At 68.1% G+C, this 16,743-nt stretch overlaps 1 protein-coding gene across 13 annotated transcripts in view; it reads left to right on the forward strand.

Moving 5' to 3' along the window:
- The window catches only part of KIF1A (kinesin family member 1A), a 65,228-nt gene that overhangs the window by 22,136 nt on the left and 26,349 nt on the right, over window positions 1–16,743 (forward strand). For 5 of the 13 annotated variants that reach the window (XM_054570394.1, XM_054570396.1, XM_054570401.1 and 2 more), the window contains exons 7-25: window positions 463–574; window positions 1,987–2,064; window positions 2,694–2,759; window positions 3,356–3,373; window positions 7,264–7,339; window positions 8,084–8,162; window positions 8,900–9,042; window positions 9,397–9,423; window positions 10,584–10,795; window positions 11,508–11,587; window positions 11,851–11,926; window positions 12,517–12,596; window positions 12,895–13,001; window positions 13,851–13,934; window positions 14,339–14,519; window positions 14,607–14,679; window positions 14,843–14,936; window positions 15,764–15,912; window positions 16,128–16,306. In XM_054570394.1, coding sequence (XP_054426369.1) covers window positions 463–574; window positions 1,987–2,064; window positions 2,694–2,759; window positions 3,356–3,373; window positions 7,264–7,339; window positions 8,084–8,162; window positions 8,900–9,042; window positions 9,397–9,423; window positions 10,584–10,795; window positions 11,508–11,587; window positions 11,851–11,926; window positions 12,517–12,596; window positions 12,895–13,001; window positions 13,851–13,934; window positions 14,339–14,519; window positions 14,607–14,679; window positions 14,843–14,936; window positions 15,764–15,912; window positions 16,128–16,306 — 1,914 coding nt within the window. The remainder of the gene's footprint in view (window positions 1–462; window positions 575–1,986; window positions 2,065–2,693; window positions 2,760–3,355; window positions 3,374–7,263; window positions 7,340–8,083; window positions 8,163–8,899; window positions 9,043–9,396; window positions 9,424–10,583; window positions 10,796–11,507; window positions 11,588–11,850; window positions 11,927–12,516; window positions 12,597–12,894; window positions 13,002–13,850; window positions 13,935–14,338; window positions 14,520–14,606; window positions 14,680–14,842; window positions 14,937–15,763; window positions 15,913–16,127; window positions 16,307–16,743) is intronic. The other 8 variants (XM_054570397.1, XM_054570398.1, XM_054570403.1 and 5 more) reach the window with 2 other exon arrangements.

Raw genomic sequence — 16,743 nt, forward strand, 5'->3', positions numbered from 1 at the left:
TCCCGAAGGACGGGGCTTCCCTGATTCGGCCACTGCGATCCGCCCCGGTTTGCGGTCCCCTGGGGGCGCTGTCAGGCAGGGCGCCTCGACGGGGACAGTCCCCTGAGGTCCCTGCCGTCGGTGGAACTGGGGTCCCCCAGCCCCAGCCACGGGGGCTCCTGCCCAGCTGGTAGACTGAGTGGCACCTGAGTCCCGCTGGGCCCCGGGAACAGAGGAGCACCCCCGTCACAGCGCCCGAGTGCCCGGCTGGAGCCGGGGCCGAGGGCCCCGCGATGGATGTGGCGGATGGCGGGCGCGGGGGGCTCTGCCCCACGGGCAGGGGCACAACGTCCGCCGGGCGGGCAGCCCCCCGTGCCCAGGGGCACCAACGGCCCGTGACCTGGCCCGGCGGGCCGGCTCCCGGCGACCCTCACGTCTGACGACAGGGCAGCAGGTCACCGCATGTGGCTCCTGTTCCCCCAGGACCGTGGCCGCCACAAACATGAACGAGACCAGCAGCCGCTCCCATGCTGTCTTCAACATCATCTTCACCCAGAAGCGCCACGATGCAGAGACCGACATCACCACAGAGAAGGTGAGCGGGGCCTTGGCGGGCAGGGGACGTCGGGCAGGGCCGGGTCAGCCCCTCAGGCAGGATGCGGAGGCCAAGCCGCACACTGGCCTTGAGGCAGAGGCAGTGTCCTCGCCCCGGCGCCCGGCACAGACACCTGCAGCCCAGCGTGGGCCTTGGCGGGGGTTGGTCAGGCCTGCGAGGCCACTTGGATGTGGAAGGGACTTGGGGTGGAGGGGCCACGGACCCCCCTAGAGACGGCTTTGGTGGAGACGGAGGGGCGCTAAGGAAGAACGTGGCGAGGGCTGCGCCACAGCATGACCCCCACAGGCCCCGGATGCCCGGGGGCCCTTGGAGGGCAGCAATGACGGCCGGGCGGTCTCAGCCGGAGGGAGTGCCTGTCGGGCAGGTGGCCGTGGGCGCTGGCCTCTGCAAGCACAAAGGAGAGGCTATGCCGGGCTGGCCCGACTGCCCCTCCCGGCTCGCAGCCCAGATGCCTTTCCCACGCACCCCGGCGTTCTCCATGGTCCCGGGCGGGGGTGTCCTCTCCGGGGGCTCTACCCCGACGCGCCGTCTGTGGGCTCCGGGCAGGGGCGCAGGGTGGGCGCCAAGCCTGTTCATGTCCACCAGCAGCTTGGACCTGTGGCGCCAGGTTTTCTTTGGCTGTGCCCTCTCCCCGTCCCACGCCCAGGCCGTCTCCTGGGGCCCCTCAGCCCCCTCCTGGAGGGCTGGCGCTCTCCGGCAGCACCCCAGCATCCCCAGAGGGGCCGGCTGGTGTCCTGATGGTGGGGGGTCACTGTGGCCTGGCACCATCCTCCTAGAGGCCTGATATGGCTCGGCAGGGCCTGGGGGGCAGGGCACCCCGCTGGCCTGGCCGTGGGTTGCCTGCCGTCCCTCCTGCCCCTGCAGGTTCAGGGCACCCAGACGGTCCCACAGATGCCCATGCCTGTTCACACCTGGGCTAGATGCCTGCAGCAGCCGTGGGTCAGGAGGCCTCGGTCTCCTCAGGGTGCACGTGGCCGCCCACCCCAGACCACAGGAGTGTCCACTGGGGCCATGCCTAGCACATGAGGCGGCCGAGCAGTGGCTGGGGCACCGGAACCAGGCTCCGACTGCGGCACAGACGGAGTCCGCGTCTGTGGAAATGGGCGACAGCAATAGGGTGCTCGGTGTGGGTGCTGGGGGTGGTCCACGGGCCAGCACACAGAGGGCACCCAGCGTGCAGAGAGCAGTGTGGCCGCCACGCGGGGTCCTCGGGGGCGGGGGCCCCGCACCTCAGGCAGGGTGTCGGGAGAGCTGTGAGCAGGGTGCAGAGGGCAGGCGCGGTCAGAGCCTCTGCTTGCAGGGAGGGGCGCGGCTGGCGCCCCAGGCAGGCCCTGTACGGGGTGCCCGGAGGGGCAGGGCGCTGCCTGCAGTTGACCCGTTTGCCGTTCCAGGTGAGCAAAATCAGCCTGGTGGACCTGGCCGGGAGCGAGCGGGCCGACTCCACGGGAGCGAAGGGCACGCGTCTGAAGGTAGGTGCCGGGCGCCCGGCCGTGCCGCGCCGCAGGCCCTGCGCCTCGACTCACGGGCGGGGTCACACCCTCAATCCCGGCGTGTCCCAGGGCGGGCCAGGCAGGCGGGCTCCTCCAGGGGCGGGAGGGGTCCCAGGGCCACCCCCAAGGGTGAACCTGTGGAGGGCACAGGTGAGGGGAGGAGGCCAGCGGGCAGGGTAGCTGGGCCCTCTGTGGGTCCCCGCAACACCTCGCCCCCGGTGTCTGCGCTGTCCCACCAGAAGGGGAGGGGCTGGGAGCTGGCCGGCCGTCGTCCTGAGGGGCACCTTCTGGTCAAGCGGTGTTGGGTGTCAGGAAGGAGAGTTTTTGTTTTCCTGAGTCCCCTCTTGGTGCCTGCTGTTGTCTCACGAATGGGAGGGGGCTCTGGAGACTGTAGCCAGCGGGGCGCGTGGGAGGTGTTGCTGGGATTTCAAGGAAGCCGAGGAGAAGGCCGGGCGCACTGTGCTCCCACCCTGCCAGGTGGGCCTCTGAGTGGCTTCCTGCCAGCGGCTCCTGGGCCCCCAAAGACATGCGTCAGGCCCCAGGGGGTCACGCAGGAGCAGGAGGCTCCCGGGGCTTGCTAATGTCCCAGCCGTCTTCTCCTCACACAGGAGGGAGCCAATATCAACAAGTCGTTGACGACGCTGGGGAAGGTCATCTCTGCTCTGGCTGAAATGGTGAGCCGCCCTCGGGTTTCTGGAACTGGGCTGGTGGGCGAGACCACGGAGCTGCCCCCGGCCTCCCTCCCTTGGGGGATGCCGGGAGCCGGTCCTATCTGTTCTGGGCCCTGGAGCCTCCATTTCCCCTCCCATAAAGCGGGGATGAGCCGTATTCCTCACAGGGCCCTTCGGGGGGTCACCACGAGCTATGGTGAGCTGGCTGGCTGCCATCCTTCTGGGAGGGCAAGGCCATGGTCCACTCTCACCCAGTTCGCCCAACCCAGGCGTCTTCCAGGAGGGAGCCCATGGTCCTTGGAAGTGAGGGACGGGGTTTGATGGGCCCCAAGGGACAGGCAGTATTGCGCACTGACCGAGACACCCAGGCCTTCGGCCAGGGAAGGACAAATCTCAGGACACCCCGCCCACCTCTGAAACTGGCGATGGTTTGGCCTGACTCTCAAGACCGGCTCAGGGTGGCGAGGGATGGACGCCCAGTGTGGGCTCGGGCCTTTCCTGCTCCGCCCCCTGGAGCCAGCCTGTCCTTGCTCCTCGCACGCCCTGGGGCGCCAGCTTTGCTCCAGGTCCTCAGACCCTTGCTGTCTTTTCTTTTTCAGGATTCTGGACCCAACAAGGTGAGCCGCTTGCTTCTGATCCAGGGTGAGGCGTCTTCCGTCCCTGCCGGGGAGGGACGGAAAGCCAGGGCGCCTTAGCCTCAGCTCCCTCGTGAGGGTGTCGGCAGCGAGGCTCAGCCCTTCGTTTGTGCACTTCGCCAGCAAGCGCACGGAGCCCAGCCCGAGCGGGGCCCTGGCCCGGGAGAGCCACACGGGCCCCTGGGAGCTGCCGCACGGTGTGGGAGAGACATGACAGACACGAAACAGAAAAGTGAAAACACACCCAAGTTCACATTGGGGTGAATCTGGTAGAGGAAAGACATGGGCTGTGACAGAGACTGACAAGTGAGGTAGCCTTTAGTCAGAATGGCCAGCGAAGCTTTAGAGAAGCCGAAGGCCGAGACCTGAGGAGTGAGGAGTTGGCCAGGCGGCGCCCAGGCGCTGGTCCCTGTGGTCGGAAAGCCCAGGTGAGATGCCGCGGTCGGAGGAGGCTGGATTCTGTGAGGAGGTGTGTGAGGATCTGAGAGGAGCTAACTGCGTGGGACCCGTGGGAATATTTGTGAGGGACTGTGTAGGAAACAGTATGGGAAGCGTGCGTGGAATTGTGAGAGGAAGTGTACAAAACGGTGTGGGGCAAGTGTGGGAGTTCTTGGAATTATAAGGAACTGTGTGGGCAACTGAGAAATACTGTGTGTAGGAGACGGTGTGAGGAACTATGTGGGGAAGCACGAGAATGAGTGAAACTGGGAGACGAGCTGGAACGAGGTGAGGAATTGTGAGGAACTGTGTGTGGAAACCGCTTGAGGAACCGTGAGGAACTTTTGGGGAAGATGCATGAGGAGATGGGTAATAGTCTCTACCAAGACTGTGGAGAACAGTGAGGAATTGGGTGTGGAATTGTGTGAGGGATCGTGAGTAGCTGTGAGGAAATGTATGTGAAACTATATGAAGAATATGAGTAAATGTGTGGACTGTGTGAGGAACTGTAGAGCGATATGGGGAACTAAATGGATAATTGCATGAGGAAACAGAACTACGGGGGAACTGTGAGGAACTGTGAGGGAATCTGTGGAAACAGGAGAGGAAATGAGTGAAATGATGTGGAATTGTGGGTAGGGACTGTGAGGACTGGATGGGAACTGTGAGAAACTGAGCAATGCCATGCAGAACCGTGTGAGAAACTGAGGAACTATGTCATACTGTGTGTGGAATGTATGAGGGACCATGAAGGACCGTGTGTGGAACTGTGAGAGGAAGCGTGGAAAATGGTGGGAACAGTGTGAGAAACTGGTGAGTGAACTAGGAAGAATTGTGTGAGGAACGGTCTCGGGAACTGCGAGAGGAACTGCGATGAAAACTATGTGAGGGAATTTGAGGAACAGTGTGGAGGATTGTGAGGAATTGTGAGAAGCTGTAGGTGTAGGACTGTAGGAACACAGTTAGCACCTCTGTGTGGACTGAAGAAGGAATTGTGTGGAATGGTATAGAGGAACCGAGTAGTGACGGTGTGAAGGGTTGGGGAGGAGTTGTGTGAACTGTGCGGGAAGTCTGTGTGGAACTGAGTTGGGCTGGTGTGAAGGATCAGGCGAGGACCCGAGAGGAATGGTGTGAGGACCTGCGTAAGGAACGGTGATACTACACTGTTTGAGCCACTGTAGCTTTGTGTGTGGAATTGTGTGGAGATTTGTGAGAAACTGCGTGAGGGCGAAGAGATGTGTGTGAGGAGCTGTAGGAGAAGGATGAGAAATTGATGAGAAGTTACGAACTGTTGGGAACTGTGTGAGGAACGGTATGAATTGTGAGAAACTATGGAACTGTGAGGGGGAACGTGTGAAATGGTGTGGGGGACTTTGTGAAGGAGCTGAAGAGGTTTGGGGAATTGTGAGGAACTGTGTGGAACAGTGTGGGGCTGTGTGGAAGTGCGAGGAACTGCAGTGAAACCGGAGGAAGGGTGGGGAACCGTGTTAGGAACAGTGCGCGCGACGGCGGGCGGAGCTGTGTGAGGAACTGCGGACTTTGGGGGAGACTCGCACGAGGAACTGATGGTCTGTGTGGGGAGCCCGGTGAGGAACTCTGTAGAGGGGTGTGAGAGGATGTGGGTGGAACCGTGTAAAGAACCCCACAAAGAACAGTCAGAGAGGAACTGTGGTGGGAACTGCGTGGGGAACTGTGTGATGAGTTGTGGGAAATTGTGAGGGACTGTGTGAAGGCACCACCTTGTTGGAGTCCTGTGAGGCACTCGAGGGACCGCGTGAGGGACCAGGGAAGAGCTGCGGGGGGGTACGAGGAACCGTGTGAGAGACTGAGGAATGTGTGTGATTTACGAGCGGCTGTGGGAGAGCTGCGTGAGGCACCGTGTGATCAGCGGTGGGACAGAAACTGTTCCTGGAACTGCGTGAGGAAGTTCTGAGGAACGAGTTGAGGGACAGTGTCTGGCGCAAGCAGGGAGCGTGGGCACACGGAGACGACGCGGCCGGAGACGGCGGGGACCCGCGCTGAGGTCCTCAGTCCACTGCCCGGAACCGGTGGACTGAGGTTTAACGGGAAGCAGCGGGTGGGTGTTCAGCAGGGCCCTCCCTTAGCCTCGACCGCGCCCCCCAGGCTGGGGGTGGGCGGCCGGGTGTGCGGGGGGAGGGCCATGCGGACTTCCAGGTGCGAGACGGCGGGAGGCCGAGGAGGCGAGCATGGCCGAGCGGGTCCGCGGGGGGGGGGGGGGGGGGGGCGGCGAATGGCACTGGGGAGGGGACAGCGGAAACCAAGGTGGCTCTTGGGCTCCTTGCTGAAGTAACTAGTGACTGTAGGGCGTTTGCTGTGGAAACAGGACAAACGTGGCAGAGATTCTGCCTCAGGAATCACATTTTTTTAAAAAAGTAGTAGAGTTTTTCACCCAAGTTTTCAAAGGGGAAAAAGAAGGCCCTGGGGGCTGACGACGTGGACACACACACACCCGCCCACAGAGGCCGGCCCGGCGTTGCTGAAACCCACGTGGACAGCGCGCGTCTCACGAGCGCTCATTCATGTCAGTGGAGTTTCCTGAGGATCACCCCGAAAAGCAATGACGAATGTGTGGGCCCCAGAAAAATGGCACAGCTCTGGTGGTGGCACCTGTGTGTGTCCGTGGGAGGGCTCTGGGGGCAGGGCCATGTCTACTGGCCACGGCGGGTGCTCAGCACGTGCTCCCTGAGCAACTATGCGCGGAAGGGAGCAGACCCTGAAAAGCAGCTGAATATCCATGATTAGTGGCGTCATTGATCCGTCGTGACGTGTCCACACAGAGCGGCTCCAGCAGCCGGTGCACGGGCTGGAGCCTGCCTTTGGAGTGGATTTGCCCGAAGAGAGGAATGCAGGGCCACGGGCAGACACGGACCGGAGGGCGCGTCACCCTCGGGGAGGGTGGGGGCGGGGCAGGCGCCGAAGCCGGGGCTTGTGCGCTGGCCCCCGAAGGGCGGGGGTGGGGGGAGCGTGATGGAGGGATGGAAGGCGAGTTCTGTGTGCCAGGGAGAGGCACGCTGGCCGGGGCGGCGCCTGGGGTGCCTCACTTAGCGGCGGGGCCTTTTCTTTTGAGTCAGCAGAGCCACTGCTGGCGTTTGAGGAGCAGGCAGTGGGCTCAGATGGGTCCTCCTGACAGAGGGGAGGGCGGTGCCCCGGCTCGGGTCTGGCTCTGTGGCCCAGACACTCGGTGGGGGTAGGAAGGGGGGACGCAGCGGGGGGTGAGCTAGCAGGTCCCTGACTCCAGCCCTGGGCGGAGGCGCCTGGGGGCGGCGCCCTGGGTGCAGGTCGGGGGAAGCCTGGAGAGCTGGCCCAGCCCTGCCCCCTGCGGCGTCCTTGGCTTTGGGGACCACCCTGCGGGCTCTGCGTGCCCCTCCACCTTCACGCATTCAGGGTTGACCTTGACTGTTCCTCCCCTACAGAATAAGAAGAAGAAAAAAACAGATTTCATTCCGTACAGAGATTCTGTGCTGACCTGGCTCCTCCGGGAAAACCTGGGTGAGGACTTGGCGGGCTCTCCCTGCCCCGGGTTCGAACTGCGCGCCTTCCTGCCTGGAGGCGGAGCCCAGGCCCCAGGAGGCCTACCGCCCCTCCCGGGCCGAGGCTGAGGTGAACTTGAGGGTTTTTCTAGAGCCTGGGCCACAACGGCCACAAACAGGTTCATGGCAGCGGGTGCCAGGAGCCAGGATGGCCCATCGGGCCAGGGAACACCCCTAGCCTTGTCGGTGCTCCTGGCTCAGGTCTGTGACTCCCAGGCCAAGGACCCACTTCTGTCTGGGCCGCGGTTTCCCCATTTGTGACAGGGGCCCAGGACTCCATGATTCTGGGGAGCCCTGCTTGCTTGCTGGGTCTTTGCGGGGGGCAGCCATGAGTCCCCTCTCCTCTCTGCCTGAGTCTGAGCCAGTGAGAGATGGAGAGATGGAGGCTGGAGCGCCTCCCACCCAAATATGACCTCGGGGGCTCCCCAGCCGTGTTCACAGCTGGGGGCTGATGCCCACGAGGTGAGCTGGGTCTCCGGCCGGCCTGATGACAGACTGCTGGGGACCTGCAGCCTTTCTTGGGGGCCCGGCTGAGGCCGCATCCCACCCTGGAGTCCCTCCGTGCCTGCCCAGGTGGCCCGTGACTCCGTTTACCTCTCTGGACCTCAGCCCCTCCACCCGCAGACGTAGGCGGGGACGGAGCGGGCAGCACACGGCAGCACGGCCCTGGGCTGACCTCCCGCGCGGCCTGCTCTTCCCACAGGCGGGAACTCGAGGACAGCAATGGTGGCCGCCCTGAGCCCTGCAGACATCAACTACGACGAGACGCTGAGCACGCTGAGGTGTGTCCCTGAGGGAGGCGGGCCTGTGCCCCCTCTGGACCCAGATGGGGCGCCTGCTGGGGAGGCTGTCTCGCCTGCAACTTTTGGAGGCTCCCGTGGCCGACGGGGGTGCCTCAGTCTTCAGGGGGCCCGCTCCATCCCCTCAGCCTTTGGGGTGCACTGTGGGGCTACAAGCGGCCCGGCGTCTTCGGGGTGCGAGCCTGGGAGAGCTGTGCTTATGGGCTGAGCAGCTTGCACCCTCTCTCGGCTGTGGGAGCCGCCGGGGGTCTCCAAGTAGCAGAGGCTGCAGGCGGGTCTTTAAAGGTCCCCCTGGATGCGGGGGGGGGCCCTGAGGGGGGCCGGGTCCCCGCCTTGCCAGAGGCGGCCTGGCAGCCCGGTCGGCGTCCCTGGCCCCTGCTGACCGAGCCCCGGCGGTAGTAAAGAGAAGGCGGAGGTAGGTCCCCACGGGGGACGTGGTCCCGTCTGCACCTGCGTGTGCCTTTGCTGTAGGTGGCACCGGCCTGGACACATGTGCACGTGGGCCCTCTCCCTCCCCCAAGCGTCCAGGGGCCAAGGCCTCTCCTCGCGGGGAAGGAGCCTCGCGTCCTCTCTTCTCCCGGGGCCTTGGCTTCCCCGCGCGGGCAGCTGGGGCGGGGCGACCCCGCGCGCGGGGCCCGGGCCAGGGGCCCCGGTGACTCCCAGTGGGGCAACCGGGGGCCGGCCGGCGCAGCACAGCCCACGGACCCCTTTGCTGCCAGGTACGCCGACCGGGCTAAGCAGATCCGCTGCAACGCCGTCATCAACGAGGACCCCAACAACAAGCTGATCCGCGAGCTGAAGGACGAGGTGACCCGGCTGCGGGACCTGCTCTACGCCCAGGGTCTCGGGGACATCGCCGACAGTGAGTGTCTGCGTCCGCCTGTCCCGGGCTGCAGGTCCCCGAGGCTCCTTGGGCCGGCCTGGCCTTCCCCGGGCTGAGGGGCGTCAGGCCCCCCTGGGTGGGAGGCCGGGGTTCCGGCCTCGGCCTGGACGGGCTGCGCGGTGCGGGTTCGGTGCTGGCCCAAGCAGGCCGGGGGCGGGTCCCCGGCAGCCTGGTTGGCAGGCCACGGGGGCTGGGGTCCCCGAGTGCCCACCGAAGGCCACGGCCACCTGCCTGACGCCCGGCCTGAGACGGGCAAGCCCGGACCCTCCAGAGACAAACTATTCTTCTGTTTCTCTGTCTCTCCTCCCTCCCCCACGCCTCCCTCCTCCTCAGCCAACACTGTGCCCGGAGGACCCAAATGTGTGTATCCCCGCGCTGCTCCCTGCGCTTCCCCGCTTCGCCCGCCTGCTGGGGGGTGTGGGGCAGCCCCGCCGGGGGGGAGCGAGCCCAGGGTCAGCAGGGGCTCTTTTGGGGCTGGGGCGACAGCCCCCTCATTCACAGGCTGCCTCCTGCCAGATTCAGAGTTGTGTGCCCTTCTGTGTGGGACACGGAGGCGCCAGGGAGGCACAGGGCAGCCAGGGCTCCCGCAGGCAGAATGTGGCTGAGCCCAGGCTCTCGGACCACCATGTGGCCCCCGAGGCCGGGGAGGCCCCCGGGTCCGTGCCCGAGGGCCGCTCTGTCCCTGGCTCCTGGCTCCGGCCTCCCTGTGCCCCACACCCCTCAGGCCCCTTCCCCCAGGAATGCCAGGGGTCCTCCCGCAGCCACAGCCCCCAGCCTGTGACCCTGCCGGCCTTGGGCTGGGCTCCCTGGGCCGGGGGCCCCGTGCAGCGCCTCTCAACCCCAGAGGCGGGGGGCCCTCGGCGTCCCCGCTGCCCCACGCTGCCCCTGTGCTCTGCTTTGCCTCTGCTTCTGCTGGGAGGGGGTCGCAGTCCTAGCGCCCGGCCAGGCCTTCGGGGGCCCTAGGGCAACTGGGGGCTCCCTGGGCCCCCAGAGCCGGGAAGCCCCAAGTGCAGAGCAGCCTCTCGGGGGTCGAGGAGCAGGGCTTCCCAAAGGGCCCACCGTGCCCCTCTCCTCGGGGCTCCTTGGGGTGGACAGCGAAGCCTTACTCAGCGAGGTGGCCCGTGGGCCGGGCGGGGCGGGGCGGGGTGGGGTGCCCGGGGAACCTGGGCGGTGCCCGGGAAGAGCCGCGGACGGTGGACAGGGCGGGGGGGCGCGGGCAGCTTGGGCAGCTGCGGAGCAGAGGCTGCAGGGCGTCAGGGCGGCGCGGGGCTCGGCCTGCGGGTGCAGGGAACGCAGGGGCCCTCGGGCCGCAGGCAGGACGGGGCGGGGGGGCCGCGTCCTCGCACCTGGGCTGGGGCCCGCCGTGTGGCGGCAGCTGCCCTTGCATGCGCTGCGGGCGCCTGGCGGCTGCGCCCCCTGGCAGCCCCACTTTCCGCCCTCGCCCGCCTCCTGCCGTCTCCCAACACGTGTCTCTCTTCTCCCCCCCACCCCGTCTGCCCCCCCTGCCCTTCCTCCCGTAGACCTGTCCGACCTGGACAACAATAACCGTAACTGTGACTGGGCGGAGCTGAGTCGAGCCCCTGACAATCTCTCCACAGTGACCAACGCCCTGGTGGGCATGAGCCCCTCGTCCTCGCTCTCGGCCCTGTCCAGCCGCGCGGCCTCCGTGTCCAGCCTGCATGAGCGCCTCTTGTTTGCCCCGGGCAGCGAGGAGGCCATCGAAAGGCTGAAGGTGAGGGCAGGGCTGGAAGGGGCCCGGGAAAGCGGGGGAGCCTGGAGCCGTGGGCAGGGGCCTCGCCTCCCCGGGCCCCTCCCCTCTTGGTGACGGCAGGCAGCGGGGCGGGTCGGAGGCGCCGGGAGCCTGGCAGGCGGCACCCCCTCCACGTTTCCGCCCAGCCCCACGGGGCCCCTCCTTGCCGACAGGCGTGGGGGGTGGGGGCGGGTCCTGGAGGCTCTGCCCCCCTCCCGGGTGTTCTGTGCACATGAACGTTTCCCCTTTGGTTCCCTTGTACCCACAGTCTCTCCCTGACCCCCAGCAAGGGCTGGGCTGGTTTTGGGTTTTCATCCTGTTTTCCTGGGGTGCAGGGTGAGCCCAGACCTTGGAAACTGAAGGGTCAGGGTTGAAAGGCGTGGGGGCCCTGGGCCCCCCGCCGGGCATGGGGCTGGAAGCAAACGAGACGTGTTCGTGGGCATCTGCGCGCCAGAGCCAGCCCCTCCCCCCCGGCCTCCCCGCCCGCACCCCCCCCCCCCGGCCCCCTGGGCCGCTTTGCCTTTCCGTCTGTCCTCTGGGGGCGTCTGCAGGGAAGCACGTGGTTCTGAGCACACGCCAGCCGCGCAGCCCAGGGTCCTCTGTGCCTCGCGCCACCAGGGTGGCCTGGGCACAGGGTCTCGGTGCCCTGCAGGCCAGCCCGGCCGCTGACCTCTCTGCCCTGTGTCGCCCCCAGGAGACGGAGAAGATCATAGCCGAGCTCAATGAGACCTGGGAGGAGAAGCTGCGGCGGACGGAAGCCATTCGGATGGAGAGGTGGGCAGCGGGGGCACCCCCGGCCCCGCCCGCCCAGGGACCCCCCTTCCTGTCGCTCTGATCCCATTGACCCCGTCCCTGACCAGGGGAGCAGTCCCTCCGAGCAGACACTGTAGCTCACTGACCCCACGGCTCGCTCACTGCCTGGGCGCGGCACGGCCTGCATGGCCGGAGCCCTGCTGGCCCCCGGTCCGTCCAGCCGGGGGTGAGGCAGGTCCTGCGGCCCCTTGGGGCTTGAGCCGACCCCCACTCTGTCCTCCCAGGGAAGCCCTGCTGGCCGAGATGGGCGTGGCCATGAGGGAGGACGGCGGCACCCTGGGTGTGTTCTCCCCCAAGAAGGTAGGAGCAGGGCCCGGCTCCTGGCGGGGTGCCCATGTGGCCTCGGGACAGGGCCTGGGCCCGGGCCCCTCCGCTGCCTGAGCAGGGAACTGAGGGTCTGTCAAGGTCGGGGTCACACTGGCAGCCGCACCCAGACTGGAACCTGAGGCGCGTGGGGCCGGATGCGGGCGGGAGCCGCCGCGGGCAGGGCGGGGCGCGCAGGGGTTGGGAGTCCGCTGCCCCCGGGGGCCCAGCCAGGGCGGGGTCGGCGGGGCCCCTCTTCTCCCGCCCAGGCCTGGCCTGCTCGTAGACCCTTCCCAGGCAGGTCTCGGGGTGGGGGGGGTGTCTGTCAGCTGCGCCCTCCAACAGAGTGAGCGCCCCTGCTCGGTAGCTCAGAGGGAGCATTTGGGAGAAGGGCTGCTGATCCTAGGACTCAGAGCCCCGCCCACCCCAAGGATCACCAGACCCTTAGAACCCTAAGGAGCCGCGGTCTGGACGGAGGACCCGCTGGAGCCCTTGATCCTGGGCGCCCAGGGCCTCGTGGGACGGGGCGCAGGGCCAGTGCTGGGCCCCTGCCTCTTGCAAGGCAGGTGACCCTGCTCTTGTCCCAGACGCCGCATCTCGTCAACCTGAACGAGGACCCGCTGATGTCCGAGTGCCTCCTCTACTACATCAAGGACGGGCTCACCAGGTGGGGCGGGCTCCTGGGGAGCGTGGGGCGGGCCCACGGGTGGGGCCGTGCTCAGGTGAGGATCCACCTGTGCCTCTGGAGTTGGGTGCTTCCAGCCCCTCGGGGCTGCATGGCTCTCACGTTTGGCAGCGCCCCCGGTCCCCCCCGTGCCCCCACTCCTGTGCACCTTGGGTGTTTCCCGTGGCGGCCCAGCTGGGCGGCCCTGAGGCCGCAGGGGGAGTGGGGAGGGAGCCGGTGGGTGGCATCCGGGGCGCCCTGGTCTGGTCGTCACTGGCTGTGCCCCTCCCGCCCTCTGCAGAGTGGGCCGGGAGGACGGGGAGAGGCGGCAGGACATCGTCCTGAGCGGGCACTTCATCAAGGAGGAGCACTGTGTCTTCCGGAGTGACTCCAGAGGCGGCAGTGAAGGTATTGCCGCCCTTCACGCCCACCCAGGTGCCGCCCAGCGTCCGGCCTGCGCGGGGCCTGCTGGGTCAGCCCGGGCCCGCGGCTCCCCTCCCTGCGCCCTGTCGGTTCCGGGACCCCCGCCCCCAGAAAGGGGCTTTGGCGGCTGGGCTGGGGCTGCGGCTCTCTCTCCCGTGCAAGGCCTTTGGGAGGTTCCCGGGCAGGAGGACAGTGAGCCATGAGGAACGAGCCCGTGGCGGGTGGAGAGTTGTTTTTGGACCACACTTTCCCGCTGACCGGGGGCGGCCACCTGTGCCTCCCCCCCGCCCCGCCTGCCATCTGCCGGCCCAGTGCACGTGGCCTGTCTTGGGCGGCTGCTGGGTCCGAGCCTTGTTTCGGTGCCCACGCCCCCCGCGCAGGGCAGGGGGCCGGCCAGCCTCTGGGCTGCAGACCAGCGACCGAAGCCCGCCCCGTGGCTGGGGTACCTCAGGGGGGTGGCCTCAGGCAATCCTGGGGATGCTGGCTCCCCCAGAATTCTTGGCCCCCAAAGCCTGCTCTCCCCAGAGGCGCTCCGGGGCTCCCAGGGACATGGCACCCCAGTTCCCTACCCGTGCCCACCCGGAGACCCCGATGGGGTGGGTGGTCCCCCAGACCGGCCTCCCGCCCCCTGCCGGTGCCCCATCTCGGGGGCCACTCTCCCCACCTGTCGCTCAGTGCAGCCCCCCTGCCCCCGGCCGCTCTGGGGCCCGGACGCGGCGCCACCAACAGCCCGGCTTTGCCGCCAGCCGGGAGGCGTGCGGTGGGGGGCGGGGCGCTGCACGTGGGCAGCCCGGGAAACGATGGCGGCCCCTCTCTGCCTCCTCTGTCCCACAGCCGTGGTGACCCTGGAGCCCTGTGAGGGGGCGGACACCTACGTCAACGGCAAGAAGGTCACGGAGCCCAGCATCCTCCGGTCAGGTACGGCGGCGGGAGGCCCCGCCCCACCCTCTGCCGGCGGGGCCTGCTGCTTGGGCGCCGGGCTGGGAGGCGAGGCGGGCCTGGGGGTGGCACCGTGGGACCCTGGGGAGGATGGGGACGCGGGGGGAGCCCCAGGATTGTGCTCTGCAAACATCCATGGCTGCAAAAGGGGTGGGGCTGAGGGGTGGTTTGGGGGCGAGTGAGGGGACCCCATCAGGCCCCGGTGGGGGGCAGGGGGAAGTGGGCCATGGGGCTTCGGGCTTCGGTGGGGTAGGTCCCTGGGGTGACCAACGCAGGGAGCCCCGCGCAGGGAAGGCTCTGCTCCCGCCCTCCCCCTCCTCCCCGTCACCCCTGAGGCCCCCGAGGCTGCAGGCCCCCCAGTCCAGCTCGGTCTCCGTCCCCAGGAAACCGCATCATCATGGGCAAGAGCCACGTGTTCCGGTTCAACCACCCCGAGCAGGCGCGGCAGGAGCGCGAGCGCACGCCCTGCGCGGAGACCCCCTCGGAGCCGGTGGACTGGGCCTTCGCCCAGCGCGAGCTGCTGGAGAAGCAGGGCATCGACATGAAGCAGGAGATGGAGCAGAGGTGCGGCCCCCGGGGAAGCCCCTCCCGGCCCCCGGCGCCCGGCCGGCCCCGCCGCCTCCACCCGGTCACCGCCCCCCATTCTTGCAGGCTCCAGGAGCTCGAGGACCAGTACCGCCGGGAGCGGGAGGAGGCCACCTACCTGCTGGAGCAGCAAAGGCTGGTGAGGGCGGCCCCCCAGACCTCAGGGCCCCGTCCCTGAAGCCCCCCGCCTTGCGGGCCCCCCACCCTGCCTGGGCGGGGTGGCCGGGGTGGGGCCGCTCTGGGCGCCCCGGGGCCCGCAGCCGGAGGGCCCCGGTGGAGCCCAGCCCCCGCCTCTGTGCCAGGACTACGAGAGCAAGCTGGAGGCCCTGCAGAGGCAGATGGACTCCCGGTACTTCCCAGAGGTCAACGAGGAGGAGGAGGAGCCGGAGGACGAAGGTGAGGCCCCAGCTGGTCTCCCGGGAGATGCCGCGGCGCCCGGGCTGCTCCCTGGGGAGAGGCCCCGTCCCTGGGAGGCAGGATTCGGGGAGGCCGCGCTGCAGCAGGGAAGCGCCCCACACGCGTGCCACACACGCGGTTCTGAAGGCAGCGCCTGGGACACGGACGGGGCAGGGCGGGCGGCCTGTGCCCACCCCCGTGTCCTGCCCACAGGGGCTCGCTCCCCCAGGACGAGCTTACTGCTCCTCCCCCGGGACGCCCTGCCTGGTCATTTGCTTGGGTGACCCGCCGGCTGACCTCACGCGGCCGAGGGGCCCAAGGGTGGCCCTGGGGTCCGCCAGCAGTTTGGCCTCTGGTCTGCGGGTCAGCAGCGTCTTCATGCTGATGTGGCCTTGGTGTCCCGTTGTCCGGGCTCCTCTACCCACGGGACAGGGGCTCTGGGGGGGGGGGTTGTGGGAGGAGGGGTTGAGCCTGGGGCCAGGACAGGCCCTCCTGGCGGGCAGAGGGCGTGTGGGCTGGGGAGGGTGCACCGGGCGGTCCTGGCCGGGCTGCTGCGTCCGCGGGCCGCCTGCCTGTCGTTTGCTGCTGCCGCCTGGGCCCTCAGCGAGCTTCCACCCGACTCTCGGACACTCAGGCTCTGGCCTCTTCAGGGCCTGCGGGGCCTTCCACGTCACACGGCTCCACGCCAGCTCTTTCGGCCACTTTCTTCTTGCCGAGCACCCGCAACCGTCAGTCTGAGGCTGGGGACCCAGGCCCTGAGCCCCCAGCCCAGGCCCGAGTGGGCTGTGGTAGCGCTGCCTCTGTGACCCCGTGACCTCTCCCCACAGTCCAGTGGACGGAGAGGGAGTGCGAGCTGGCGCTCTGGGCCTTCCGGAAGTGGAAGTGGTACCAGTTCACGTCGCTGCGGGACCTGCTGTGGGGCAACGCCATCTTCCTCAAGGAGGCCAACGCCATCAGCGTCGAGCTCAAGAAGAAGGTGGGCCCCTCCGGCCGCCTCGGAGGGCGGGTGTTGCCGTCCCCCGTGCCGCCAGGCTGGGCGCTGGGCGCCTCTGCTGCCGGGGCGGTGGGCGGGGGGAGTGGCGCTGCCCGACTGGGGCCCCTGGGGGTGGCCGGCGGAGGGAGGCGGGGAGCGGCCCAGGTGGCGCCCGCCTGCCGAGGGGCTGACTGGTGGTCTTCGGGTGCCTGTCACAGGTGCAGTTCCAGTTTGTCCTCCTCACGGACACCCTCTACTCCCCGCTGCCACCGGACCTGCTGCCCCCTGAGGCTGCCAAAGACCGCGAGACGCGCCCCTTCCCCCGCACCATTGTGGCCGTGGAGGTGCAGGACCAGAAGAACGGGGCCACCCACTACTGGACGCTGGAGAAGCTCAGGTGCGCGGCTGCGGCGGTGCCGGGCGTGGGGAGCCCCCGCGAGGGGGCGGGCGCCGGCTGCACCGTGCGCGTGTCTCCAGGCAGCGTTTTCTCCTTGGGACGTGTGCCCGGCCCTTAGGTGGCTGAGGGAGACGGGACGGGTCCGTGCTCCTGAAGGAAAGCTTAACGTTGTCCACAGTCCCCAGAAAGGAGGGGGAGGCCAGCACGCGGGGCCCAAGGGGAGCACAGGGCGGCTGGAGCGGGGCGGGGGCGCGGGAGAGGCCGCCGCCATGGCCCCTGCTGAGGTCTGCGCGGGCGGGGCGTGGCGGGCACCCCGCTAGGGCGGGCGTGTTAGGACGGCCGGCGGGCTTTGGGGCACGGGCTGCCCTCGCCGCCTGGCGCTGGGGCGGCAGCGGGCAGGGCCCGGGCTGGCGTGTGTGTGGAGCTCACCCCGGGGG

The sequence above is a fragment of the Pteronotus mesoamericanus genome, unplaced genomic scaffold (genome assembly GCF_021234165.1).
Source record: "Pteronotus mesoamericanus isolate MK-2021 breed Mesoamerican mustached bat unplaced genomic scaffold, CSHL_Meso_final contig_203, whole genome shotgun sequence".
In the NCBI taxonomy this organism is placed as follows: domain Eukaryota; kingdom Metazoa; phylum Chordata; class Mammalia; order Chiroptera; family Mormoopidae; genus Pteronotus; species Pteronotus mesoamericanus.